The sequence below is a fragment of the Microtus oregoni genome, unplaced genomic scaffold (genome assembly GCF_018167655.1).
Source record: "Microtus oregoni isolate MIOR12 unplaced genomic scaffold, Mior012 000014F_ref0000157, whole genome shotgun sequence".
Classification (NCBI taxonomy): domain Eukaryota; kingdom Metazoa; phylum Chordata; class Mammalia; order Rodentia; family Cricetidae; genus Microtus; species Microtus oregoni.
The window spans coordinates 2,835,410-2,862,825 of record NW_024543073.1 but is presented as its reverse complement, the minus strand read 5'-3'; the positions used below and the strand labels follow the sequence as shown (position 1 = coordinate 2,862,825).

Here is a 27,416-nt window from a genome sequence, read left to right as displayed (position 1 = left end):
CTTTCAGTTGTATTTCATTTCCAGGCTTAGTCACATGACCCCTGCCTCCAAGGAAGGCTGACAAACAGTCTTTTATTTGGGTGGAATACAATTAATATTTTCAATAGGGAAAAATGACTTTTTTCCAGCTTACTGAGTTATTAAATAACTATTATGTTACAAAGGTGTAGCACTGATTAATTTCCAAAGATAGATGGAAAGAATGGATGTTGGCCAAGTTCATGAGCATTTTCAGCTTCCTGGCTTGAGGAAACCAGTGGCATTGCCCCAGGATAGCTCAGTCATGCATTCATTAGAAATATGCCTAGTAGTATTGCAGTTTATGATAATGAGAACTTAATACTAAGTGATTGCTAACATTAAATGACCTGCCATTATCTTAATAATAGTACCAGGGAATGTTTGGAAAGTTCTGTTGAGTCAGTGACTTTATCCAATCAGTTATCATCTCAGTGTGATTTTCCATTCTATTTATTTAAATATCTACCCAAATAGTCTTTGACTTTCCAATCTTTCTTACCAACTTCCCCTCATACTGAATTATGGGAGTCTTTGTTAGAATTAGCTTGGTATGACTGGTTGGCTTTCAGAATGAGTCAATTTTCAAAGTTATTTTCACCACCATGGGAATCTCCGGAGCCCTCTACTCGTGTCTTCTGTGGTACCGCAAATGCAACTATCCAAAGTGAAGTTTGTGGCACTGTAAGCCTGTGGACAACAATAAGCCGTGGTAGCAATGTTAAACTCTATAAAACTAGGGTTGTTTTGACTGTGTACCAATTTAGTGTACTAAAAATATCCAGCTTAAAAAAAAAAAGACAGAGCTTTTTCAGTGTGTACAGTTTGGGGATGGGCATGAGTTTTAGGAACTTAATCTTGATTTGGGACAGTGTCTGTGTGTCATACATTGATGATGAGATAACCAGTGTATAATCATGAGATCAAGGACTTCAGCCTCTCAAACTTGAGCCCTTTCAGTGTCTTCTGTGAATGGATGTTTCCTTGGTACTGGTTTCCTTCCTGTCCTTTACCAGGATTGTAGGCACTTACCATCTAATGAAAACGGAACTAAAACAAGCGCTAATTAAAACTGTGTCAGAGGGGCTGGGGGGATGATGGCTCATTCATCAAGTGACTGCTGTTCAAGTATGAGGACCTGAGTTCAGGTGTGACATTCGGTACCTGAAATCCCAGCACCGAGAAGGGAGGTTTAGGGCAGCCTGCCTCGTCAGTCAGTGAGCTCCAGGTTCAGTGAGGGGTCCTGTCTCAAAACAATAAGGTGGAGGGATGAGAGGCGAGGTAAAATGAGATGAGAGATGACTCAGTGGTTAAGAGCACTGGCTAATCTTTTAGAGGACCTGGGTTCAATTCCTAGCACTCACGTGGTGGTGACTCACAATCTGTAACTCCAGTTCCAGGGGATCCAACACCCTCACCTGGCCTTCACAGGGACACCCTGCACGTGGTGTACAGACAGACATGCACACAAACATCCATAAAATAAAAATGAATGAATCTTACAAAAGGAAACAAAACCTCTGCTTCAGGGCAGTGAAAATTAAGGAATAAAAAGATGGAGAGCCATTGTGGAATATAGCAGACACCAACTGGCCTCTTGGAGCACCTGCATGCACATGTTCACACCCACGTGCACATGTGCACACACCCATGTGATCCATCTCTACATACACACATGTAAACCATGTCAAAGACTTTAGCATTGAAATTGGTTATAAGAATAATACCTAAAACAAATGTAATTAAAACACCATGAGTCACATTCTTTTTTCCTAAGTTTTGCAAGCTAGGTCTTCTCTGTGCAACAGCCCCGGCTGTCCTGGAACTGACTCTGTAGACCAGGCTGGTTTCATACTCACAGAGATCTAATTGCCTCTTCCTCGCGAGTGCTGGGATTAAAGACACGTGCCTCCATTGCCCAGTATAAATCACATTCTTCAAATGATGCTTTTGCAGTTGAAAATGGAGTGTCTGCTTAAGCGTTCAGGACAATATGGCATTCCCCATGTTTCATTATCCTTGTCTCTCCTATGATCTAGCCTAGGAAAAAGCAGTTAGAGGGAAGAAATTCAGTCACCTGCTCATGAAGCAGATATCCAAATAGAGCATATTTTCATTAAAGAAGAGAATGACAGCAAGGGGAATGAAGCCAGTTCTTGGGTACAAACATTAACTGTGCTCTCCTATTCCCATTTTATTCATACAGTGCGCGTCTCAGTATAGCCAGGTCTCATTTGCTGTTTGGGGAAGTGCTGTTTGTACGGTAGCAAAGTATATCTCATAGTACCAAATGTCATTAAGAAAATAAGTCAGTGAAGGACTAAGTGTTGAAGAACATGTGGTATGCTGGGAATTGTCCTCCACTGCCCACTTTTGGAATATAAGACTCTCAAACACGAGTACCTTCTGTAAGTAATTCTGCTCTTAGGTATACAAAGCCTTAAAGAAATCATCTACAAGGCCTATGTAGGGAGTGGTTTTAGTGGAAGTATTCATAGATGCAAAGTATCAAAAGTATAAAACTGTCTGTAATAACCCGGATTAAATGAGTCATGGAATTGTCATTAGTATTTGTCTTAGTTACGTATCTACTGCTGCGATGAGACATCATGACCAAGGCAACTTATAAAAGAAAGTGTTTAATTTGGGGCTCACAGTTCCGGAGGGTAGAGCCTGTGACCATCATGGCAGTGAGCATGGCAGCAGGCAGGCGTGCATGGCACGGGAGCAGTAGCTATGAGCTCCTGTCTTGACCACAAGCACGAAGCAGAGAGAGCTAACTGGGAATGGTGTGGGCTTCAGAATTCTCAGAGCCTGCCCCCAGTGACACACTTCCTCCAACAAGACCACACCCCCTAATCCTCCCAAACAGTTCCACCATCAAGGGACCAATTATTCAAACTTGAGAGTTTATGGGGGGCGTTCTCATTAAAATCTCTACAGTAGTTCACCCGACAGCAGCAAAAACAATATAGGCACAGCACGCCATGGGTGCATCTCATAAACATGCTGAGAGGAAGAAGTCATAGGAAAGTACATGTACTCGTATAAACTTCAAGCAAAGTTCAGCTTGTGGTTGTCTCTAAGGCAGCGGTTCTCTACAGCTGCTTTGCTCTACAGGGATCCATGGCAACATATAAGGGATATTTTTGGTTGTCACAACTTGGAGTAATGATGAGACACTATCGGCATCTAGTGAATCTAAGCCGGGAGATTGCTACATATATCTAACAGTATGATTGTAACGTCTGAGGTGTAAGGTTGAAACTCTTAAGGGGGGTGGGGAAGGAAATGAGCTTTATATAAAGATGTAGTAATGTTCTAGTTTGTTGTGGGATATTATTTCAAGGTGTGTTACATTTGTTTATGCTTTGGACTGTTTGTTTAACAATGTAAAGAAGCACTTCTTTTGTTTATGCTGCATTTGTTTAACTCTGGGAAGCTGTGATTCTTTGCCTGTCTAAAACACCTGATGGAGTTGAACGGCCAGTCGCAAGGCAGGAGCAAGCACAGGTGGGGCTGGCAGGCAGAGAGAATAAATTGAAAGAGAACTCTGGAGGGGGGAATAGGGGTAGGAGGAGGAGTAAGAAAAAGAGGAGCAAGATAGAATAAGGAGAGGAGGATGCTAGGGGCCACCCAGCCAGCCACAGAGTAAGAGTAAAAAAGTATACAGATATACAGAAGTAAGAAAAGAAAACAGCCCAGAGGCAAAAGGTAGTTGGGATAATTCAAGTTAAGAAAAGCTGGCTAGAAATAAGCCAAGCTAAGGCTGGGCATTCATAGGAAATATTAAGTCTCCGTGTGTGATTTATTCGGGAGCTGGGAGGTGAGCCCCCTAAAAAAGCCAAGAGTCCAAAGAGTCAAAAGAGTAAAAGACAAACCAACAACACTAGTTTGTAGCTTGACTGGAATTCATGTAGAGTTTATCCTATTCTGTAAACCGTATTTCCCCTTTACTCTGTATTTCACAATGCAACAATAAGAAAAAAATGAAAAGCAATAAGATGATTGGGGGTTTGTTTTTGTTACGAGGCTGGGCGAACAGACTGTGGCCTCACTCCGCTTTCTTCAGGAGTATGGGAAGGCGTCTCTGCGGGTGACCACCCAGCAAGTCTTTTTAAAAGATCTTAAGATTCAGTGACAAAATGTCTTGGCATTTTTACTTTAAGGTCTAAGGAGGGGATTCTGAGACTGTAGGCAGGAGATACCATGTTTACTTATGATGTCAAGTTATGTTTTGAGTAAAGATTTCAGAAGAGTTACCTGAAGTCATTTTTTTCTCACCCAGTTTTCACACACACACACACACACACACACACACACACACACACACGCTATATATCTATATCTGCACAAACAGAAGATATGTACATAAAGAGCTTCAGGAAATGGTTTAAAATGAATTATGAGGAATGCCAAGGAAAAGATAAGCATTGAGATTGTTTCCAGGCTTCTTGAGAACAGGAGATTGTCATCTTGTGTTTGCCTTCACATCTTTCATGCACATTGTACGGCGCCTGACACACGGCAGAGGCACGGGTGTTGAGTTAAAGTGAGCCCCGCCTTCTTTTAGTCTCAAGTTTACTTTATGAGAAGAGTTATTCTACCCCTTGGTTAGTTGCATATCACAGGTGGGTATTTGTCTGCAGAAAGATGTATTGTTGACTTGGGAGCTACATGAGCCCTTTGGTATTATATGGAATTACTTGTTGTATAGTTTTTGCTCTTCTGAGAAGCAAATTGCACGTTTGGGTTTGACGTACAAAAATGAGTTGGGGGAATATTGGGGTGGGAGTTTATCAGTTTTGTTTTTGTTGTGGCTACGTATCTGAGAAGAGATCTTAAAGGAGGAAAAGTTACCCTTCTGTGGTACTCCACTGTCTGAAGTCCCTCGAACATACACATAATGTCTTCAGCCGAAGGCTTAGGTGTTCAGCACCCGAGCCTGTTGGGACATTTCAGATTGAGATCATAATGGGGACCAGCAGACGGCAGAGAACCTCTGCTCATTGCACATCTATAAAAGTAAAACAGGGAGGAAAAAGGGCGGGGAGATAGAGTAGATTCTAGCCCATTGTGCAGTTATGAGGAGGTTGTGGCTGGCTGGGTGGGGCTTCCCTGAGCAAAGTTATGTGTTATAGAAAACGCAGGTTGGCAGGAAAAAGCCCGACTCCAGACCTCTTACCCTTAGGCACTGGCAGATCCACAGCTCAGCACGAAAATCTCTGGTGAGTCCCAAGTGGCTGCTGGGAGCTGACAATCAACTGTGCTTCTCTGGAAGGGAAGTCTGAGTGTCACATCTCCATGGCTGCTGCGGTGAGTCAACACAGCAGAGTGTAAGTCCAAAGATACTAGATGGAAAATTCCAGAAAGAAGTTTAAAATTGCATGCTATTCTTAGCAGCAAAATGAAAGCTTGTGTTGCCTTGCTCTCTCCTATAGTGTACGAATTTCCTTTAGGTCTGGTGTCTGTATGCTGTATGTACACACGCTCTGATCACTAAGGTCATTTAGTGGCTGTCATTGTTTCCACATCTGTCACAGTATCATATTGCTTATGATCAAGTGATCTTTATTTTGACAGTAGCCCAAAGGGCACCAAGCTAATGATGTGGGCAATTTTATCCCAGTGTATTTATCCTATTGAGTCATTCTATTTTATTATTTGTTATTAATTGCTTGCTATTCTAATTTATGAATTAAGCTTTGCCATAAGAATGTATACACAAGATAAATATGCCACATACAGGCACATTTGTTACTATCTGAAGTTTCAGAAACCCATTGAGGGTCCTAGAATGTTCCTCCAGAAGATGAAGGTGTACTTAGTCATTTACAGTTAGGGTCTGGGAGTAATGGGGCCTGCCAGTAACAGTCATTCTGTGTATCCACATGTAAATAGCTAGCATTTAGACTGGGCCTGAGCCCCTGCTGGTGTTCATCTCTGCTTGCTCAGTGAAGAAGCACTGCCCGTGGATTCATCTGAGGACCCCTAGACGGAAGTGCTGTGATTTGGAATCTATCCCCTGAAGAATTTGTATGCTAAAACTTTGATCATTAGTGCAATGGCACTGGACATGGGACACTGAGAGATGCCTGGGTGTATATGAGGGCGCGAGGATGGGGTCTTTGGAAGATCTTCCCCTGTAGGAAGAGACTCCGGGAGGCTTGCTTCCTATCTCATTGTCTGCCGTGTGAATGTTGGCAAAAAAGCCGCCCTCTGTAAGTCAAAGCACAGTTTTCCCCGGAGTTTGACTGTTGTCGGCATCTGAGCAGAGTCTTCCCCAGAACCTGACCATGGTTGGCATCCTGATGCAGGATTTCTCACCTCCAGTACCGTAAGAAAATTTCTATTGTGCGAGACACTCTTCTGTGCTGGTGTTGTGGCAAAGTAGACTAACATGGTGAGGGGGAAAGAAAAGATTAGGATTAGTTGTAGACAAAGAGCATATGCCAACAAAACTTTCATAGTACCTATGGAAAGAAAATGCTAAATTCCAAGTAAAGCACATTTAAAAGGTGCAGGCTAGTTTGTAGATAAAAACAGGATTACGTGGCTAAGGTTTTGCCTAAATGCTTTTAACATACTGCCAAATGGCATTTAAAATGAAAGAACAAAACGCCATGTATTTTACATTAGGCATTCTTAATCTGAAGTTAGCAGGTCCAAAATGGAGCATAAATTGAACAGATACACGAAATAAAAGTAAATGTGTTGTACAGGGGTGATGCTCTCTGCAACCTTAAGCATTGAAAAACTCAATGAAGTCAAAGTTACTCAAAGACTGCAAAGGCCTTTGTGTGTTCTCCACTGTCCTCTCCAAGGCCTGGAATAGATCAACCGTGGTCTAGACACTCCTGTATAGAGGATGGGAAAACCTTTAGGTACAGACACATTACCAGAACTATATTAATAATGGCTCCTTAGCCAGAACAAACAGAAGCAGTGGTGATATGTTGGCAGAGATGGGGGTGGGTTGGAAGGGGGTGGAGCAAACCAAGCCAGCTTCACAACCAGGAGGCTGCCCCAGGAGATAAGTCCTCACTTCTTGTGTGTGTGGCTCAGGAGGCTGTGGCTCTCTTGTAATATGGGGATGCATTACAAAGAGGTTTGAGAGTCTGGAACAAAAGAAGTCCTGTTGTGTGGCTCTAGACTGCTTTGGGGATTAAGTAACATTCATATGGTTCTGGTCAGGAAGACAGAAGGGAAGTAAATTTAGGCCAAAAGTTTAGAGTACAATTGTGGTACTGTGATTTTACGAGATCCTGGCAATGCAGAATGGCGAGGCTTAAGAACGTGACTCGGTTTTCTGCGGTCAGGTGTGGATGAACACTGGGTCACAGTCATGCACCAGGGCCTTGCGTTGGACTTCTCTCCTGAGCTCGGGACAAGGGCTCTTCAGGGGCCCTGCGGTAGTCCCCGGACTTAGCTGAGACCTGCAGCCGTTACGGAGCCAGAAACACACTGCCATGCATTCTAACTGGATAGCTAGATGTAGGATGAAGATGGAATGGTACATTTAGTTCCTGAACCCCTCTGCAACACTGGCTGTGGGCAGGCACAGATGCAGCAGGGGTTGGCTGTGGACGTCTTAGGAATGCTGGTCTTTAAGACTCATGGGAGCCACTGAGCCGATTGCTGGTTTATCATTCCTCAGCAGCTGTGCAGATTAAATTCAACCAAGTGGTGAGTGATATTTGAACTAAATAACACTAGGAAAATGTGCCTGGGTTATAGGTTTTGGTTAGCAATAAGAGGTTTAAAAACTCTTTAAATTCTGGTTTGCCTTTGCAGAATCATTGATGCTTTCCCAGCAGAGAAAGCCTTCATATGCTAGGTGAGAAACAGTCTGTAGAAAGGACACTGAAGTTCTGTGACTTTTTTGGGGCAGATTGGGGGAGCTGTCTGTCTCATTACAATAAGATGATAAGGGTAAATTTTTACTAGTAGCACTCTTAATAATGTTTGCTCCTAGTGATGCTTTTAAATGCTTTTTATTAAGGCACTTACTCCATTCTGATTCTGTAGGTCTGAAAAACCACCTGCTTGATTCACATTCAGGTATTATAATATATACTGTGACATATGAAGACACTGTTAGCTTCCTATGGCTGCTCTAACAGATTAACACAACCTTTTTGACTTAATGCAATATAAACCATATTCTCTTGCAGTTTTGGAGAGCGAGAGCCTGAAGTGAGTTTTAATGGGATAAGTTCAAGGTGGTGGCAGAGCTGTGTTCTTCCTGGAGTTTCTAGGAGGGAATCCATTCCTTGACACCTTGAACTTGTTGCAGTTGTCTGTGTTCCTTGACTTGTAGTCTTTCCCAGCATTGCCGTCCTTCCAGCTTTTGTTGGTGCTATAATCTTTTCTGTGACTATGCCGTCCCTAGTTCTCATCTCCCAAGTAACCTTTGTTTGCATGATTGGGGATATGCATAATCAAGTTTCAATGGCAAGATGGTGAATCCTATCTACAGAGTTCTGAATGTGAGGTAGCTGTGTGAGTTTGGTTTCTGTTGCTGTGATGAAACACTGCAGTGAGAAGCAACTTGGAGAGGAAAGGGTTTAATTTGGCTCAGATGTCCCAGTCAGCCTGTCACTGAGGGAAGTCAAAGCAGGAACCTGGAGGCATGAACTGAAGTAGAGACCTTGGAAGAAGGCTGCATACTGGCTTGCATTTATGCATTCTTTTGGCTTGTTCAACTTGCTTTCTTATACAGCCCTGAATCACCTGCCCAATGGGGCACTCACTGTTTACAGTGAGCTGCACCTTCCAACATCAATCATTAATCAAGAAAATGACCCACAGAGTTCCTACATTCTTTTAGCGGGGTTCTTCTTTCAATTGAGATTCCCAGGTCCAAGATGACCCTGGCTGGTGTCAAGTTGGCAAAATGCTGATCTTATAGCTGGCTGTGGATGTTTTGAGGTATAGCCGAGGGAACATTGTTCTGCTTACGATAACATCCGTGGGTGGAGACTACACCTCAGTGCAGTCTGTCCTGGAGGAGAGGATCAGTGTAAGCAAGCCTGATATTGGGACTGGAATGCCAGCATCACACCAAAGTTAAGAATTTGTCATGTGAACTCTACATCCTGCACATGGGCTCTGCAGATACTAGCTCTAGAAATGGATTCAGGAGCAGATTGAACATGACCACTGTGGAGAGGAGTGGTATTGACTCCCTCTGATTGTTAAGGAAGACTCCAGCATGAACATACACTATGAACTGTGTGGAATGCTGCTGAGTTGTCTGTAGTCAAGATAAAGGAATGAAAAGTTTCAAGATAGAGCAAGCCAGAGATGGGACCAGAAACAGGACTGTGCTTTCTGAGGCCCTGCTTACACTGACCTACCTCTCCCAGCCAGGCCCCACCTCCTAAAGATTTCACAACTCCCCCAAACAGCACCACCATTTAGGACCATGTGCTCAAATATAGTGACTTGTGGGGGACATGGGGACATTTCATATTTGAACCTATATGCCTGTCTGTGTGTGTATGTATGTACATATATATGTATATATACTTATACATATATTTGCTATAGACAGATTAATTAGCGCAGGTAGTTTTTGCATTATTTCTGACAATTCTGAGGAGTAAGACAAGGTTGCATGTCTTGAAATCTAGACAATGAGAGTTTATATTGATTTCTTTTTACCCCTAATAAAATAATGTGCTTAGCAACACAGCTTGTTGCAGAGTGTCAGTTATTTCCCTCACGACTGTACAACTGACTGGGAGCTGTGGCTCTTTCTTGATGCTCAGCATCTCCAGTGAGTGCTTGATGGCACACTGCTAGGCTAGGTCCAACACTGGGAATATTGCTTTGTGCCATTCACTGTAGTGTCCCAACATCATTAAACTGAGATACTGTAAACTGGGGACTATGTTGGCTTTTTGTTTCTGACAAATCGCCGAGATCACTAACTTATGAAGAGAAAAGGTTGCTTTGGCTCACAGTTTGGAAGTCTCCAGTCTGTGCTGTTTCCTCCATTGCTTTTGGGTTGTGAGGAGGAGGCATATCATGGTAGGGGTGTGCACCAGAGCTGATCTGGTTACATCACAACCTAGGGAACAAAGAGAAAGAAGGGAACAGTCAAGATTTATTTACCTGGTACTTTCCTCATAATTAGACATGGATTGGCAATTTTAGACGGTAATACTGTAAAGGTGACATTCTGTTCTCAGTGTGTCTCATGAGGTACGTGGTGTCTTGTAGGGGAAACTTTGCCCAATGGGGGGCGTGTTCGCCTCAGGCTAATGTTTACATATAAATCTGGCGGCTTAAGCCCCGCTGCTCTCTTTTTTTGTATCTCCTGCTCATCGCTGGATCCCTGGTGTTGTAAGCTATTCCTTCATTAAAATTTGCTGTTTCATATTAAGCTAGCCTGGTTATTACGCCAACTACAGTGTCTATAGTTTATTCCATTATTGATGATTGTGTTTCCTCAAGTTAGAAACCTGAATTCTGTTTTCTTGCTTTGTTCAAAATTTATGAATTGTGCACATTAAGAGCCCATAATATCCCTTATGCGTTCTCTGTGTAATCTCTTATTTCATTACATTTCTGCATATGTTCAGAGATCAGGTAAAAAATTAAGTTGTGGCTGGGTGGTGGTGGTGCATGCCTTTAATCCCAGCACTTGGGAGGCAGAGACAGGCAGATCTTTGTGAGTTCAAGGCCAGCTTGGTCTACAGAACTAGTTCCAGGATAGCCAGGGCTGTTGCACAGAGAAACCCTGTCTTAAAAAAACAAAACAAAACAAACAAACAAACAAAACCCCCAAAAAACCAAAAAAAAAAAGAAAGGAAGAAAAAAAGAAAAAAGTTAAGTCATCTTAGTGTTGCTGTTTTGTATAGAAAGAAAATGAATCAGTTGCTCACAGTTCTGGAAGATGTGCGACCCCCTAGGTTAAGGTCCTCAGGGGGACTTTCTTGCTGCATGGGAACTTGGTGGGATGGATTATTTGGGAACAGTGAGGGCAAATAAGATAACATACTGAGAAGAGCTCACTTTTATAACAAAGCTACTTCTCCTCTATGGAGCCCATTGTAATAATGAGAATGATATTAATCCTATCACGGGCTCTCATAGCCTGATCATCTCCTAGAGGCCCCCATTATACAGGCAGTTAGTTTTCAGTATGAGTTTGGGAGGGAACATTCAAATCACAGCATAAGGTTAGTACGGCTTGCTGAGCTTTGGAGTGTTTTTACAGTTCTGTTATTAGGTACTATTTCCCCCTTGTTAGATTGCAGTGTGGATCCTTTCCTCAGTGGGTTTTCTGGTTAGACACTTACACTCACTTTTCATGTGGCCTAGGCACTTTGTACTGTTCATCTCAGGTAAGCAGCACCCCCCCACCACCACCATCGCCACCCCCCCCCCCCATCACTACCACCCCTCCACCCCCATTTTCCCTTTCAAGGGTGAATGGTGTATGAGACACAGCGGCTGTCACTGCATTGTGGAGATGAAATTTGACTCTATGTTAACTAAACATTTCTTTTCCTTTAACTGGAGTTTTCTTTTAAAGTTACAACAAAAAAGGAATAGGAAACTAGACCAGGACCACTGGGATCATCATCATTAATAAAGGGCCTTCCTGGAGTGTCTTCTGTCGTAAATTGTAGCTATATGGCTAGCTGGAAGAGACTCGCTCTTGGTAAGAAACATTCCGTTATTTAACATAAAATATTTTGAACTTTCCAACTTAAGTGACACAATAACTCTTAATTCTTACCATAAATATGTCTGCTGGATGGAAATGACCATCCTAGTGCATTTTATGTCACTTCCTTTTAAAAATGTTTGGTATCTTGATTTCTTTTTTTTCTCATTGTGATAAAACACCCTGGCAAAAGCAACTGAAAGGAGAACGGTTCATTTGGTTTGCAGTTTGAGGGAATACAGTGCACATAGCCTGCTAGACAGTAGGCAGTAGGCAGAACAGCCATGCTGGTCCGTGGCATCCACAGTCAGCAAGCAGAGAAAGAATAGAAGATGGTGCCTAGAAAGCTGCACGGCCTGCGCCAGTGACCGACTTTCTCTAGCAAGGCCCTGCCTCCTAAAGGCTTCTGCAACCTCCCCAGATAGCAAAGCAGCTGGAGACCAAATTTTCCAACATGTGAGCCTGTGTGGCATTTCACATTCAAACCACATCTACTGGCTTTGTTTTCTTGTTAAATCATTGATCTTCAGGACCAATACTCTTCTCTTGATAGGAATAATAACATTTATCAATGTCTGAGAATTATGTAAGAATGGTCACAAGAAAGGAAACATTTGTTCGTAATCATAGTTTGGATACAAAAAAAATACACTTTAGGTTTTAGCCAAAGCTAATGGGTTAATATTATTGCTTCCTTAGGGTTTCTAATTCTGTGGTAAAACACAATAATCAAAAGCAACTTGGGGCCAAAAGAGGTTTTTTTTGGATTACACTTCTATGCCACAGACCATCATCACAGGTAGTCAGGGCAGGAACTCAAGGCAGGGACCTAGAGACAGACACTGAAGCAAAAGCCATGGAGAAATGATGCTGACTCGCTTCTTCGTCATGGCTTACCCAGCCTGCTTTCTTATACAACTCAGGACCACTGCCCAGGAGTGGCACCACCCACATCAATCCTTAATTAAGAAAATGAATCACAGGCTTGCCTATAGGCCAATCTGGGGGCATTTTCTCATTTGAATTGTCTTATTCCCCAATGATTGTAGCTTGTGTCAAGTTGACAGAAAGCTAACCAGGACAGTTATCTATACAGAAAATGTAAAGAGATGATTTAGTCTTTGCTTAATAGAATTCAAATTTATTTACAAAGTAACTTTAACACATTGCAAAAAATGAATCAGAATGAGACTGTATTTGTCTTACCTGTAGAGTTAGTTTGACTCCTCTGTATATGTGGGCTAGTTAAGGCTCTGGCATGCAGTAGGTTCTGGTAACTAACTAGATCTATCATCCTCTGTGATCAGAAGAGAGTGTCCTCAAGCCCCCTCCCCCTTCCTCCCTGGGACACTGCGATAGCACTGGTTTTGACTGTTTAATAGATCATTGGTCTAGGATAGAGAGAGGGTCTTCTGAGTCCCCAGTAGATACCTATATGACTCCAGTATCCAACATGAGGAGTGAATGAAAGCACGAACGAATTCAATATTGGGAAGTCACTACTGACCTATTACCCCCCCCCCAAAAAAAAAAATCACTTGATGCCATCAGGAGCCTCATTCTGAATGTATTACTTGGGACAGTACACAGTTACATTTTGTTCAGAAGGTCGCTGGAATCAAAATGGTTCAAGTGAATTTGAGTACTACCAGAGCTGGAGTCAAGGCCTGTATCTTAGAGGATTTTCGTGGTGTCTTTACTGTTGTAGGATGTGGTGGCTATTTTTTTTTTATTTTTTTGTTTGTTTTGGTTTTTGGTTTTTTGAGACAGGGTTTCTGTGTGTTGCTTTGGAGCCAGTCCTGGAACTAGCTCTTTTAGACCAGGCTGGCATCGAACTCACAGAGATCTGCCTGCCTCTGCCTCCTGTGTGCTGGGATTAAAGGTGTGCGCCACCACCGCCCAGCTATGGCTATTCTTGGCTATATCCGGATTTAACAAAAATCCAAGTGGCTGGGTATATTTTTTTTTCTTAATTAAATCATTTGAAGTGGGAATATCCACTTTTAATCCAGATCTTTTGAGGTGGAAAGCTCCGCCTTTAATATGGGCCACACCTTCTGGTAGCAGCCAGTATAAAGGATGTGGAAGAAGGAAGCTTTCTCTCTCTGCCTGCTTGCCCTCACTCTTAATGGCAATCTTTTCCTTCACTGGCATTAGAGCCCATTTCTCGTGATTATGGTATATGATGAAGACCAACCGAGACATCCAGCCTCATGGATTGAGCAAAATGAATTTTGGACCTTGTGTTGGTAGACATTGTTGGACTAGGTAGACCACACTCTCAATCATGTTCCTCTTGAGAACCCTGACTAACATATAGGGGAATTTCATTCCTTTAGTTAATTGAGGATGTGTTTAACTACAGGCATTATAGACTCCGTTGTTACAAAGAAGCTACCAGAATTCTGTGACTAATTAAGGCAGTTTGGGGCAAAAGCTTTTAATACAGTGTCAAGGGGCTTTCAATGTGTCTCTTAAATCCCAGTGTAGCTACTTACCAAGAAGAGGCACTACTTGTAAACTTGTAAGAAGTTCTGACTACTTTTTTTAAAATTTATTTATTTATTAAGGATTGCTGCCTCCTCCCCGCCACCGCCTCCCATTTCCCTCCTTCTCCCCCGATCAAGTCCCCCTCCCTCATCAGCTCGAAGAGCAATCAGGGTTCAAGGCCTTTTGTTTCATGGATACTTTCTTGGCAAACTTAGCTGAGGGCATTCATGTTTTTAGCAACTTCAGAACAGAACCCTAAAGCCTTCAGAAGGTTCTTGTAACAATGTAGACATGGGGTGATTAGCTTCGTGACCAAGTGTTGGAGGAAATAAGAAGAAGGAAGAAACTTTTTGAAGTTTGGTGACCAGGTCTCTTGTGCAATTCTAAAAAATGTTTGTAGAGGTGGAAATGAAGGAGAGGTTAGATTTACCTGACTTGTAAGTTAGCGGTCCAGTTGGGCATGATGTTGCCTACTTGCAATCCTAAAACTTAGGATGCAGGGGTATGGTGATTTGAGACCAGTCTGGGCTACATAGAGGATTTATAGCCAGCATATGGGTTCTAAAGAAGACCGTTTCTTAAAAAACGTAATGGCCAAGAGAAATGAGTATGCTAAGTGAGACCGTTCTAGTTTGCCTTCTTTTGCTGTGATAAATACCATGACCACAAGCAACTTGGGGCGGAAGGGGTTTGGCTTAAACTTCCAGATTCGGTTCCATCATTAAGGGAAGTCTGGGCAGGAATTCAAGGCAGGGACTGATGGAGGAAGCTGCTTCCTGGCTTACACCCAAGTTTACTCAGCTGGCTTTCTTTACCACCCAGGACCACCTGTCCAGGGTGACACCGCCCACAGTGGCCTAGGCCCTCCCACATCAGTCGTTACTGGAGAAACCCGTTCATAGGTCTACTTCCAGGCGAATCTTAGGGAGGCGATTTCTCAGTTGAGGTTTCCTTTGCACCAGGGGCTCTAGCTTGTGTCAGGCTAACAAACAACTAACTAGTACAGAGTGGGAGCACTCAAACGGAGTAGTTTGGGGAACAAAGAAAATGACCTTGACCTCAGATGTGCGAATGGAAGGTGGAGCCCAAAGCAGCATTTCTGTTGGAGGTTTGATGGCCTGGTCTGTCTTTGCTTGTTTCACAGTTGTCCCTGCTGCTCAGAGCTCCGCCCACCCCAGACTTAGCATTGGGGCTTTTTTTTTTTTTTTTTTTTTTTGGTTTTTCGAGACAGGGTTTCTCTGTGGTTTTTTTGGAGCCTGTCCTGGAACTAGCACTTGTAGACCAGGCTGGTCTCGAACTCACAGAGATCCGCCTGCCTCTGCCTCCCGAGTGCTGGGATTAAAGGCGTGCGCCACCACCGCCCGGCTGCATTGGGGCTTATTTATCAGATGGATGGCTACAGTTTTGAGAATCATCCAAGTGCAGAGTATTGCTGTGGGACACTCTTGCTCCCATTGATTCCTTACATGCGTGCTCCAGTTTCCGGTTTTCACAGAATCACAGGGTTAGAAACAATGCGCGAAGAATCAAGCATGCATGTATACGTACACATATATGTAGATACTGCATCTTCATTATTATTTACATGCCATGATTAATACCTTCTACATGTGACAGCCATTCCTCTCGTGCACTGTGGTTACCTGCTTGACACCAGCATAAAAATCAAGCTAGTCAACATTCCAGCGTGAATGGGAGGGGCTCACAACATCTTAGCTCTTGTGGAGGATCTTTGGCAGTTGATGGCTTCTGGGAGAGGATTTTTCCTCAGGAGTGTAGCTCCTGTATGCTGCCCATTTTCAGTGAACGACACAAGAACCACGTACATATAAATGGCACTAATTGGATTCAGTGGGTTAATACAAACTAAAGGGACATGAAGTTAGGAGGATGCTTTGGGGACACTTCAGGAAAAGTCCAAGTTGGGTGGGTATGAGTTGTATTTATCTGAAATTCTCAAAGAATATATGAAAAAATTTTAAAAATACTGTATTTTTTATTGATTCCTTATCTTTTTTTAACGATATAATTCCTTTTTTCTGTTTCTGATTATGCTGTGGAGGAAAAACACCTCTGAACAAACTTTGCTTCTTCATGTCTTAATTCTGTTGCTATTTGAGCTACCATTCTTTCAGCCTTCTCTCGTACACGTTCAAATGCAAATTGTTGGAGTTGGGATATTGTAAAACTACTGATAGTAGAATTCATTTTTCCTAATTTTTAGGCATTTATAATTCACTTCTACCTATTATGGATTTTTTAAAAAAATAAAACAGCAAAAAAATGACAAAAATCAAAATACAACACTGTGCTTTCAACTCTGCAATGTTTGCCTGACATTTTTTCCCATCAGTTGCAAGCAGTGCAGTGGAAAATTTGGTATATTGTTACCCTGCTTTCCACTCCGTCCAGTGAAGTCAGCCTGGGTAAGAAGATAAGCCAGAAGTTTTACTGCCCAGTGACTCCCTTTGTGCCCATTATGTTCCCAGCCGCTGCTTCTGGTTGCCAGAGTCTGGCCAAAGGAATGCAAATGCGTGCTCATTTCACTGAATTTCGTCATCTAATTTCCTGTCTGAAGCCTTAATATGAAAGGAACATAAACAGATTTTTTTCCTGGATGGGGAAAATGAGTGAACATAGCAAACAATTGTGTAAAACCTTTAAAGCACTGGGAAATGAAAAACGTTCTTTCCAGTGAGATGACTTGGGGAGAAGAAGGGACTCCTAGCTCTTTTGCACAAAAAGGAAAGATCAGGGTTTTTGTTTGCTTGTTTTTTAATCAATGTCTTATTTAGGAGATAGAAGAGAGTCGTTATTCACGGTAATAAGGAAGGGCAAAACTAGTCTAGGCATGGGATATAAAATGAAAATAGAGTTACTAAAGGAATGAAGGCAGTTAAGAACTTGAGTTTTTCTTTCTTTTGATAGTCTGTATGTGTAGGCTCCATGAAAGTGGATTCTGATTCAAGCCTTGAGTTTTAATTGAGTGGTGCTGGGCAAACTATTTTCTATCTTAGCCATGACTTGAAGAATGATAAGGTTACACAAGACCCTCACTAAAACGCCCTTTTAAAACTGTGTTATTTGCTTCTCACCTGTCCCTCCTCCCCCTTTTCCTTCCTCTTTGTAATCTTACCTGGCTTTGGACTCACCATCCTCCTGCCTCAGTTTCCCAAGTGCTGAGATGACAGGTCATCCACTAATTCGGCTTTCTGTTGAGTCTCTGTTTGGTTGTAAAGGAGCATTGAAACCAGAATCTTGAATGCTTGAATCTAAGGAAAGAGAAGAACAGCAATTTTAGTTTAGGGTGTGTGGGGGAGATTTATTTATAGAAAAGTCTGACTGAAAAATTGATTTCATAAATAAAGAGGTTAATAAATTTATCAGGTCCTGAAATGAAATGGCTCTCCACTTCCATGTGAATGTTTTAAAAGCTCTTACTTTTCCATCGATTTAATGAGTTTTCAGGAAAATAATTTATATTAACAACATGCACTATCCCAGATACACTTAACATGTTAGCTGAGCAATTAAACCAACACATTGTCCTTTGGACACATTAATGTGAAACTCAATTTACTGGAGTTTTATTTCCCTAATTTAGTTATAGAAATAAGAGGAAATGACTTCCTTCCCCTCAGAAAAAGCGGTGGTCATTAGGGAGTATGTGTGCAGTGTGACTGTGTTACCCATATGACAGGTAAGGATGGACTGTGTGTGCAGTGTGTGCAGTGTGACTGTGTTATCCATATGACAGGTAAGGATGGACTGTGTGTGCAGTGTGTGCAGTATGACTGTTATCCATATGACAGGTAAGGATGGACTGTGTGTGCAGTGTGTGCAGTGTGACTGTGTTATCCATATGACAGGTAAGGATGGCCTGTGTGTGCAGTGTGTGCAGTGTGACTGTGTTACCCATATGACAGGTAAGGATGGACTGTGTGTGCAGTGTGTGCAGTGTGACTGTGTTATCCATATGACAGGTAAGGATGGACTGTGTGTGCAGTGTGTGCAGTGTGACTGTGTTACCCATATGACAGGTAAGGATGGACTGTGTGTGCAGTGTGTGCAGTGTGACTGTGTTATCCATATGACAGGTAAGGATGGACTGTGTGTGCAGTGTGTGCAGTGTGACTGTGTTATCCATATGACAGGTAAGGATGGACTGTGTGTGCAGTATGACTGTTATCCATATGACAGGTAAGGATGGACTGTGTGTGCAGTATGACTGTTACACATATGACAGGTAAGGATAGACTGTGTGTGCAGTATGACTGTTATGCATATGACAGGTAAGGATGGACTGTGTGTGCAGTGTGACTGTGTTACCCATATGACAGGTAAGGATGTGCGGTGTGTGCAGTATGACTGTGTTATCCATTTGACAGGTAAGGATAGATTGTGTGCAAGAATAGGCTATTTTCTTACTTGTTCCTCACCCCAAGTTCTTGAGCCTCTGTAAAGCACAATTATCCTTTCATACATCTTTTCTTCTGTGCAACTAACTAATTATAACAGGCCAAACTGCAAGAAGCTTTCACCTTGGAGATCATCCTGAAGAGAAGTAGGTAAGCAAGAGAGACTGCAGCTACTCATAACGACTGTGATAGTGACTCTCTGCCATGGTAAACTGATCATATAAATGTGAGCTAAAAAGGAACAGTCTAACTGCCAGTAGGATAGCTACAAGGTCGATTATGGCAATGCTGGCCAGAGCTCATAGGTAGCAGACAGTCAAGGTCATTTGCTAATGATGTATAAGTTAGAGGTGGAAGAGAGAGGCTTCAGTCATCTCTCTGGTGGGTAGCACATGCACAGTGCATGGTCAACATCTTCCTTATTGGATAAGGGGTTATGCGTAGAGTCTGTGGGCCCTCCGTTGTTTTAGCTCAGGCTAGCTCAGAGAACTAACCAGTCTCCTACTAGTTGTCTCAGCTTTTGTCCAGTTTCTGACATGGCTCAGACAAGGAAATTCAATAGCTTTTGTGTGTGTGTGTGTGTTGGTTTGAAAGATAATGGCCCCCATTGGGATTGACACTAGTAGGAGGTGTGGCCTTGTTGGAGGAAGTGTGTCCCACATATGCTCAAGCTACTCCCAGTGTGGTAGACAGTTTACTTCCTGTTACCTGTGGATCAAGATGTAGAACTCTCAGCTCCTTCTCTAGTACCATGTCTGCTGCATGCTGCTGTGCCTCTTACTATGATGATAATGGACTGGACCTCTGAAATTGTAAGCCAGCTCAAATTAAATGTTTTTCTTTGGAAGAGTTGTTGTGATAATGGTGTTTCTTCACAACAATAGAAACCCTAACTAAGATACTTTTCCTTTCTTGGACTCCCTCCCCCCTGCAACTCTCAAAAGGCTCTCAGTTTTTCTGAGTTTCTCACTTTTCCTTAATTCTACTTAATAAAGGTTTTCTCTTATTTTCTTATTCCCATTCATTTCTACATATTTTACCGTCACGTGAGTGACAGTAAACTCGGATCACTGTATTAGTCTGATTTTTTAAAATAATTTTTATTTTTCCATTCAATTAAAAAATATGGAACGTTTCATGAATTTGCGTGTCATCCTTGTGCAGGGGCCATGCTAATCTTCTCTGTATCGTTCCGGTTTTAGTAGATATGCTGCCGAAGCGAGCACATTAGTCTGATTTTTCATGGCCATTGAATTTCTAGCATCTTCAGTCTCTGAGTCAGTACAGTTGGACTGAGAGGTCCTGCCATACTTAAAGTTTCTCCCTCAGCACTATTAAAAAGTCTTTGTAGTTAATCATTGCAGTTCAACTAGACTGTGAACTATAAACCTGTTTATAAAGTTTAAAAAGCTAGATTTGTTGGTTTGTTTGACACAGGGTAACATTGTGTAGCTCTAGCAGTCCTGGAACTCACTGTGTAGACAAGGCTGGTCTAAACTCAGAGATCTGCTTGCCTCTGCCTCCAAAGTGCTAGAATTAGAAGCATGTACCACTATGGCCAGCTTAAAAAGCTAGGTTTATTGATGAGAGTGTCTGCTAGCAAGGGAGAGAGCACGCTCTTTCCTTTGTCTATGTATCCATGCATAGGGTAGATGTGGCTGCAGTCCTGGAATGTCAAATGATTAGTTGAGTGATGATTATTTATTTGTGTATTTATTTATTTAATGTGTATGAGTATTTGCCTGTATACCTGTCTATGTACCACATGTGTGCCTGTTGTCTGAGGAGACCAGAAGAGGGCATTGGAACCCCTGGGACTGTAGTTGCAGAAGGTTATGAGCTGCCATATGGGTGACAAGAATTGAATCCTTGTCTTCTGCAAGAACAGCTAGGGCTTTTAACCACTCACTGAACCATTTCTTCAGCTCCAGTATGAGGTCACTTAAGAAGTCAACTATAGTGTTACCTTCTGACCTGGGGACACTGCTCCCTATCAACAGTATCTCCTGATAATTGGGATCAGGATCTGTTGGCTCCTAGTCTTTCGTTAGAAGAATGGCAGATGAGAAACTGAGGGAGCTTAGTTTTTAGTTGGCTTATATTATTTAGGATTACCAAGAAAAGCTTTACTCGTTGTCTAGGTTACATTACACGCTCTGAGATTGGGTGCTTCAAAGACTTAATGGTTACTTAATTCAAGATTTAGAGTGCAGATGTAGCACAAAAAATTCGAATGGCTTTGGATACATTTCTTCACTGGCCAGTTCCTCAGGTGTGAAACAAGGGGTTTGAACTATGCCATCAAATGTGTTCTGTAACCCTGTGGTTGTGAGTTCAGAAGGATGAGCCATCAGTTCTCTTCAGCACCTCAGTCTGACAGCAGCTGGGTGCCATGCTAGATGGAGCACTGGGAAAGGAAACATGCTGCCTGCTTTACAATGGCTTTCTCAGGCCTTGACATCGGTAGGATTTCAGTTTCTCTGATAAGTACCTAGTTGGCTTAACCAGAGGTCTCCACTGCCAAGTCATTTATGTGTGCCTATGTGGCCTTGCGTGGAACTTCAAGAATTAGTTTGACTTCTAGTTAGCTTCTGAGGTATTGAAGGTGAGAGGCTTTACCAGCTCCACTGAAGTTTTAAGGGAAACAGTGTGGAGTAGTGGAGTCATTGCAGCATGTCTGTAAATGGCAAAGACAGAAGAGGTGGCTTCTTATGTGTTTGCTACAACAAAGCCCTTAGGTGAGAGTATTATGGGATAGTGATAGAAGGAGCCACTTATAAAAATTATGTATATGAGTGTTTGCCCTCATGTATGTCTGTGTACCATGTGTGTGACCAGAAGGTGTAGGGTCCCCTGGAAGAGCAGCCAGTGCTCTTACAGTATAAGAGGCCATACCCAGGTGGCTGGTATCTTAAAAGGAGCAGAATGTGCTCCCATAGCACTTAACTGCTGAGCCCTCTCTCCAGCCCCAAAGGCGCCCAGTTATGCCATCTAACCTGTTCTTCTTCCCTTTCTGCATCCACAGAGAAACATGGCATTTAGAGAAATTCTGGGCAGCTCTGTGGAGCCGTGGGAATAGGTTAGAAAGAAGAAAGGAAAACAGTGCAGGGCACACATTCCAGAGTGGCATAATTAAAGACGCCCATACTGTGTATCCTGCAGTAATGTGGCCGAGGGAAGGAGTTAGCATTCCCCACCAAGACTATGGAGCTGAATAAACGTTCCTGTCACATGGAAACCTGGTGAGATTGGGTCCATTCGGGGATGTGATTTCAGGTAGCTGCATGAATCCTAGCACCTCCTGCATTTCCTATGTGTATTCTGAGACACCTCTACCAATAAAAGGACAAGCAATCCTAAGATGTTCCGAGTAGACATCCTTTACTGTGAGTTTGGCTTATATTTTGAGTGTTTGCATCACAGCTGAATGCAGACAGGAAATGAGAAAGTTCTCACTATAAATCAGTGTTGTGGTTTTATGATGATGAAGGTAACATTATAATACAATCTTATTTTGCTCTTTGTTAGAGAGTATATTACTGGATACTTCTAATATATTTGTATTTTTTTTCTGGGATGTGAAATATATACCTTATCTACATCTCTCGATGCACGCATCTCTAAAGAATGGTTGAGTTTTGAATGCATCTCAAAATGTAAACATCTCGAAAGAATGATTGAGTTTTGAATGCCTAAATATTGATGATCCCCTTACCCATGAGCTGTTGAGGTCTGGAATGATCTTGTTTTACAACTAACCCCTTTCTCGGTCCTTCTTCCATGTACACTCACCAAGTGAACTTTCCGCCAGTTTTAGAACAGGGTAGGAGAAAATGTGAGCTAAGTCAGCCAATATTGAGTTGTATTCTCCATCCTAGATAAACTATGTCAGCATAAGCTGTAGCTTTTCTGCTGATTCATGCCAGGGGCACACTGACAGAGGTAAACAGGAGTAGGTGGCAGCACCCAACCCTCAGGTTAAGTTTCTGTGTGTATAAGTGCACACGTGTGTGCAAATGTGCGCGAACGTGAGTGGGCTCTGCCTGATCACATTCATGAGCACCCATGGGTCACATTATTCCTTGCGTAGAGGGCTGATGATGGCAGGGTCATGTCTGAAGAGCTCCAGGTACACTCTTTCACTTTCTCTGCATGATCAAGCAGTTACTTGTGTAGGAGTCTGCCCTGAACTGAGAGCCCGTAGCTTGGCAGGATTGAGGGTGTCTCAGTTGGCAAACTGAGAGTTCATGAAGCTGTCCTGGCACTCTCCCTTGGACTGGTCTGTGGTATTTGTCTTGCCGAGCCCAATACAGCCGCTCCCAGAATGATGCCCTTCCTTCCCATTGCTCCATCACCACAGCTTGCTGGGAGGGCGCTTTTGGTCCGTGGGGGTCTTGGTGTTTCTCAGCAGCATTTTCCTAGCCATTGAATTTTAGTAAGAAATTGAGGCCCTTTGTTCTGGGTGCGCCCCATTTCTTCTCTGACCTTGACCTTCACTTGTCCTCTTTCCTCCTGCCCTCCTTCCTCCCAACAGGCTAATAACTAGCCTTTCCTTAAGGCAGGCCATAAAAACTAAAAATATACCCTCATTTTCTCTCACCTTTCTGTTTTGGAGCGGGCCATAAAGAAACCTCTGCCCTAGCTTATCTAATAGAGGTCATAGGACTCCCATTCCAGAAGAGGTTTTGCCCTTACCAGGGGGGAAGGAGTGCTCAGCAGAGAGTCAAGAATCCTAGCAGATGGGCCTCCCTGGGTTTCTCCTCCAGGTCGATTAGACTCCGCCATACTCTTGGGTCCAGTCAGTAATGCTGATACAACCTCATTTGTGAAGAACCCTAAGGAAGAGGTTGGCTAGCTTCCAGAGAACAGGACTTGCCAAGGTTCCTCCGGGCGGCTCATCCGTGGAGGACAGGGAGGCCCTGTACCCCTTCTCACACGCGCTCCTTCTGCATCTTTTCATCTGTGTCTCTATAACGTTCTTTAGAGCCTGCTAAAACATCTCTGTTTTCGCATCCTAGGAGCAGAAAGGAACGGTAAGGACCCTCATGTGTGGCACAGACTTTCTGCTAGGAGTCTAGAAATGATCTGTGTTGTGTATGTAGTAGGAGGGATAAGTGGAGTGTGGTTTTTGGTTTTTGTTTTCAGAGCTGAGAATCGAACCCAGGGCCTTGCACTTACTAGGCAGGCACTCTACCACTGAGCTAAATCCCCAGCCCCTGGTTTCTTCGCTGTATTGGTAGAACTGCTGACTTGTTTGAGCTTTGGGGGAGTTCCCGTATTCTGGAACTCTTCTCGAGACAGTGTGGGAGTAGAGTTGAATTTAGGCTGTAATCCAGGGGTCCTGCAGGTGGGCTGGCTCTCTGAGAGTAAAGGGTTTATTGACTAATGATTACTCTCTTCTCAACATCTCAATTTTCTCTTTGAAAAATAGGCCTAGATAGAATTGTAAAAGGATAAAATAAAAGCTTGCTGTCCTTCAGTGAGAGTCCGTGGGTAACGTGAGGATGGGTTGCTTTCTAATGTGCTGGAAACCCATAGTTATGGGACAGTGGGACCAACTTAACTCATATCCACAACACAACTCCCACATTCTTGTATCTGCTATGTATATTTTGCAGATACAAGGCAATGCTGTTACGGCACCAGGTATTGTAAGTCAGTACTCCCGTGTTTATACACAGCTCTGCAAGGAAACCCACAGGAGAGACGAAACCAACAATTGTGGTCTGCAAATAAGTACCTATCGCTTCCTTGCTGGTGGCATTTGCCTTATGTAGGCATGGAGAGGACACAGGTGTGTTTTACCACCAGGAAATCAGTATCTTCTCTGATACGCAACTATCTATGTGCTTATTATGGCTTATTTCTTGTCCACATTTTTTTTTTGGCACGTATTTTAAAATTTGAAAGTTGTAAGTAATTATAATGAAAATGAATCAAACACTTTACGTGCTTGTTTGTGTTGAACTTGGTTGAGCATTCCGTAGGGTCACTGACACTCTCCATGAATCGCAGTCTCTTATGCTGTATATCCTACAAGTGTGATTTGCTTGTCAAATAGGAATTGCCGCTAGAGGCTAATCTTAGCCTGACTCGGCCCAGAAGCCCAGTGCCACCTGCCAGTGGCTGACTTAACTGTGGATGGCATGTTGCCTCTGTTCCCCCACTCTGCGTCCATTTATCAAGAATCAAGGTGTGATTACCCTAGAGCAAGGCAATGATTTCAGGATAGACAATTATTTATTTTTAATATGAGCACTTAGGGTCACTTTTTTTTAAAATTATGATTTTAGGTGCGAAATTGTAGGGCTAATGGTATGAACCCTGAGAAATATTCTAGCTTATACTTCTACTAGGTAAGTATGAAAATGGCTACCTTCTTCCATGTTTCAACTCTAAATATTATAATTTAAGTCAAAATAAAACAAAAGCATCACCTCAGGTGCAATAGTATCCTGCCTATCTCATGTCTGTATTTGGGTTCATTTTAACTGTAGCTTTGCTTTTGTACTACTGAAATGAAATTTTTTTTAATGAAATGATTTTTGTGTTTGAAATTTTCCCGTTTCCTTTTTCTTTTCTTCTTTCTTTCTTTCTTTCTTTCTTTCTCTCTTTCTCCCTTCCTCCCTCCCTCCTTCCTTCCTTCCTTCCTGTTTTTTTTTTTTGAGACGGGGTTTCTCTGTGTAGCCCTGGCTGTCCTGGAACTCACTGTGTGGATCAAGCTGTCCCAGAACTCAGAGATCCACCTGCCTCTGCCTCTCAAGTGCTGGGATTAGTGGTGTGTGCCACCTGCCCAGCCTGACATATTCATTGTTTTTTCTTTTTAAACATCCATTTCTAGCCATTCTAAAGTGAAAGAACAAGAAAAACAAAACTATAAAACCATGATCTGGAGTAGTTTGCAGTATACCTACAGTAATTCTGTTTATCCATTTGGGTAACTAGTCTTTCCTGGGAACATGCGATCAGAGAATTGAAGGATTGGAAGAGAGGGGAAAAAGTTATAAGGCCATGCCCGTAATTACCCAAGATGGTTAATTTTGTTCCGTTCTAGTCTATAATTGACCCAAGGTGGTTAACTTTACCCTTTTCATAAAACCCTCATGGGAATTTTTGTGATTTGTAGCCACAGTGCTTACTCTTGTCTGGGACTTAACTATTAAGATCAGCGAGGAAAAGAAATATAGGCCCCAGACGATTGCTCCACTTGCCTTCAAGTGTGTGGCAACAGGCAACAAAGAGCTGGAGTGCCAGAAATTATATCGTTTTCGTGGCATCACAAACGTTGAAGAAGATAAGCTTCAGGTCATTGGATATAAAATCTTGCAGTAAAGCAAAGTCATTACTTAAGAAGGGCCTGTGCAGACAAGCTACACTGCGAGGCCCCAAGCTGAAACCTGTCAGCACATCATGAAGCTGAGACCCGTCCTGAGAGTGTCCTGTGGTAGCTGACGGAAGAGTTTCTCTCTTCTCGACCCGGACCATCAGTGTTGCACGGGAAGAGAGTTATGGTCATCATTTTTTTTAAACCTAAATGGTACTTTTTATTTTTGAAAGGCAATTTGTATATAAATACCATTTTCCTTGGCTTTCTCAACCACCATCCAGCTCTCATCACCCGATGTTCCATTTCTGTAGAAACTTGTCAGCGATCTGTAAAGGTCACCTAAGTTTCAGGAAGTTCTTTTAACTTAGAAAAGCAATAACTTTAATGATTTCTTAACCTTGCATGTGTATTTATAATGTACCCTATTTTAAACAAGTAGATCTTTTATCTTGATTGTGGGATCTACTGTACCTTTAAAATCAACTGGTTTCTCATTCTCTCTTATGATTGGCAGAAAAGCCATTTGTGTCTAAACGGAAGTCTTGTCCTTGGGTGTACAGATAGTGTCCTTATTACAGACTTGCTGGTTAAAACTCAGCTCAGAAACAAAAGTTCAAATGCAACAAGTATATTCCTTCTAAAAAGAAGTTTGCAGACTTTGACTTAGAGGCTTCTGGATGCTCTTTTTGCACCTGAAAGTCTATGAAGAAACAAACTCAGTTGCACACAGTGGCTGAATGAGGGAAGTAGAAGGAGAAGATTCCATAGCTTCTAAGTTTACTAGCAAATCTTTTGCCGGGGTGGTGTCAATCCTTTTCTCAAATGCTAAGTGCATTCCCGAGTTTAACTCAGTGTTGGTTTCTTTATGATGTCTATCCAGGTACTCAAGACAGCCACACCTCTTACTGCTAGGTGTGTAGTGCATATTATTACTGGCATTGTGCTGATAGAGTGTCATTGAGTGGTTCTAGATTGCCGTTATAATTTATTCATCAGTTTTGTGGGTCCATCTTTTCATGCGTTAATTTATAGTCATTACTATGCCTTATGTAAAGTATGTGTAGAATCCACGCTCTGTGTCATTGCGCCACCCTTGACTGGCGATTGGAATCACATGGATGGTAAAAGGCTAGAGGCAGCTGTGCAGGTTTGCATTTCCAGGAGTCAGGGCTGGGTACAGAGCAGTGTCTCTATGTGCAAGGCCCAGTCATCCCCAGTCGTGAAAAAAGAGAAAGAAGAGGAGAGACAACTAAAAGATTGAGCGCTAGAGCTGTTGATAGAATTGTTTGCTGTGTAGCTCAGTGTGGAGGGTTTGTAGTTGGAGCTTTGTAATGTTCCCTAGGTGGTTTTAGTGTGCGGAAGATGGTGCCTTAGGACTTCCAAATAGTTTGTTATAACATTCAGAATAGAAAGTCTGATTTTTTTTTTTTGGTTCCTTCCTTCTTTCTTAGATTGGAGGGTTCTGTTATACACTACCGAGTGA

The 27,416-nt window shown here is 42.5% G+C and overlaps 1 protein-coding gene and 1 non-coding gene across 3 annotated transcripts in view; one reads left to right on the top strand and one right to left on the bottom strand.

Moving 5' to 3' along the window:
- The window catches only part of Arl15 (ADP ribosylation factor like GTPase 15), a 359,212-nt gene that overhangs the window by 23,282 nt on the left and 308,514 nt on the right, over positions 1-27,416 (top strand). Inside the window, exon 1 of one of the 2 annotated variants that reach the window (XM_041663637.1) lies at positions 5,246-5,334. The exons of the other annotated variant lie outside the window; for it this stretch is intronic. Coding sequence (XP_041519571.1) covers positions 5,323-5,334 — 12 coding nt within the window. The 5' untranslated portion in view covers positions 5,246-5,322. Of the gene's footprint in view, positions 1-5,245; positions 5,335-27,416 lie in introns of those variants that run through there. 2 annotated transcript variants of the gene reach the window in all.
- On the bottom strand, positions 19,726-19,832 carry LOC121456008. Its single transcript, XR_005975562.1, has one exon. It is a non-coding gene; the product is annotated as a U6 spliceosomal RNA (small nuclear RNA).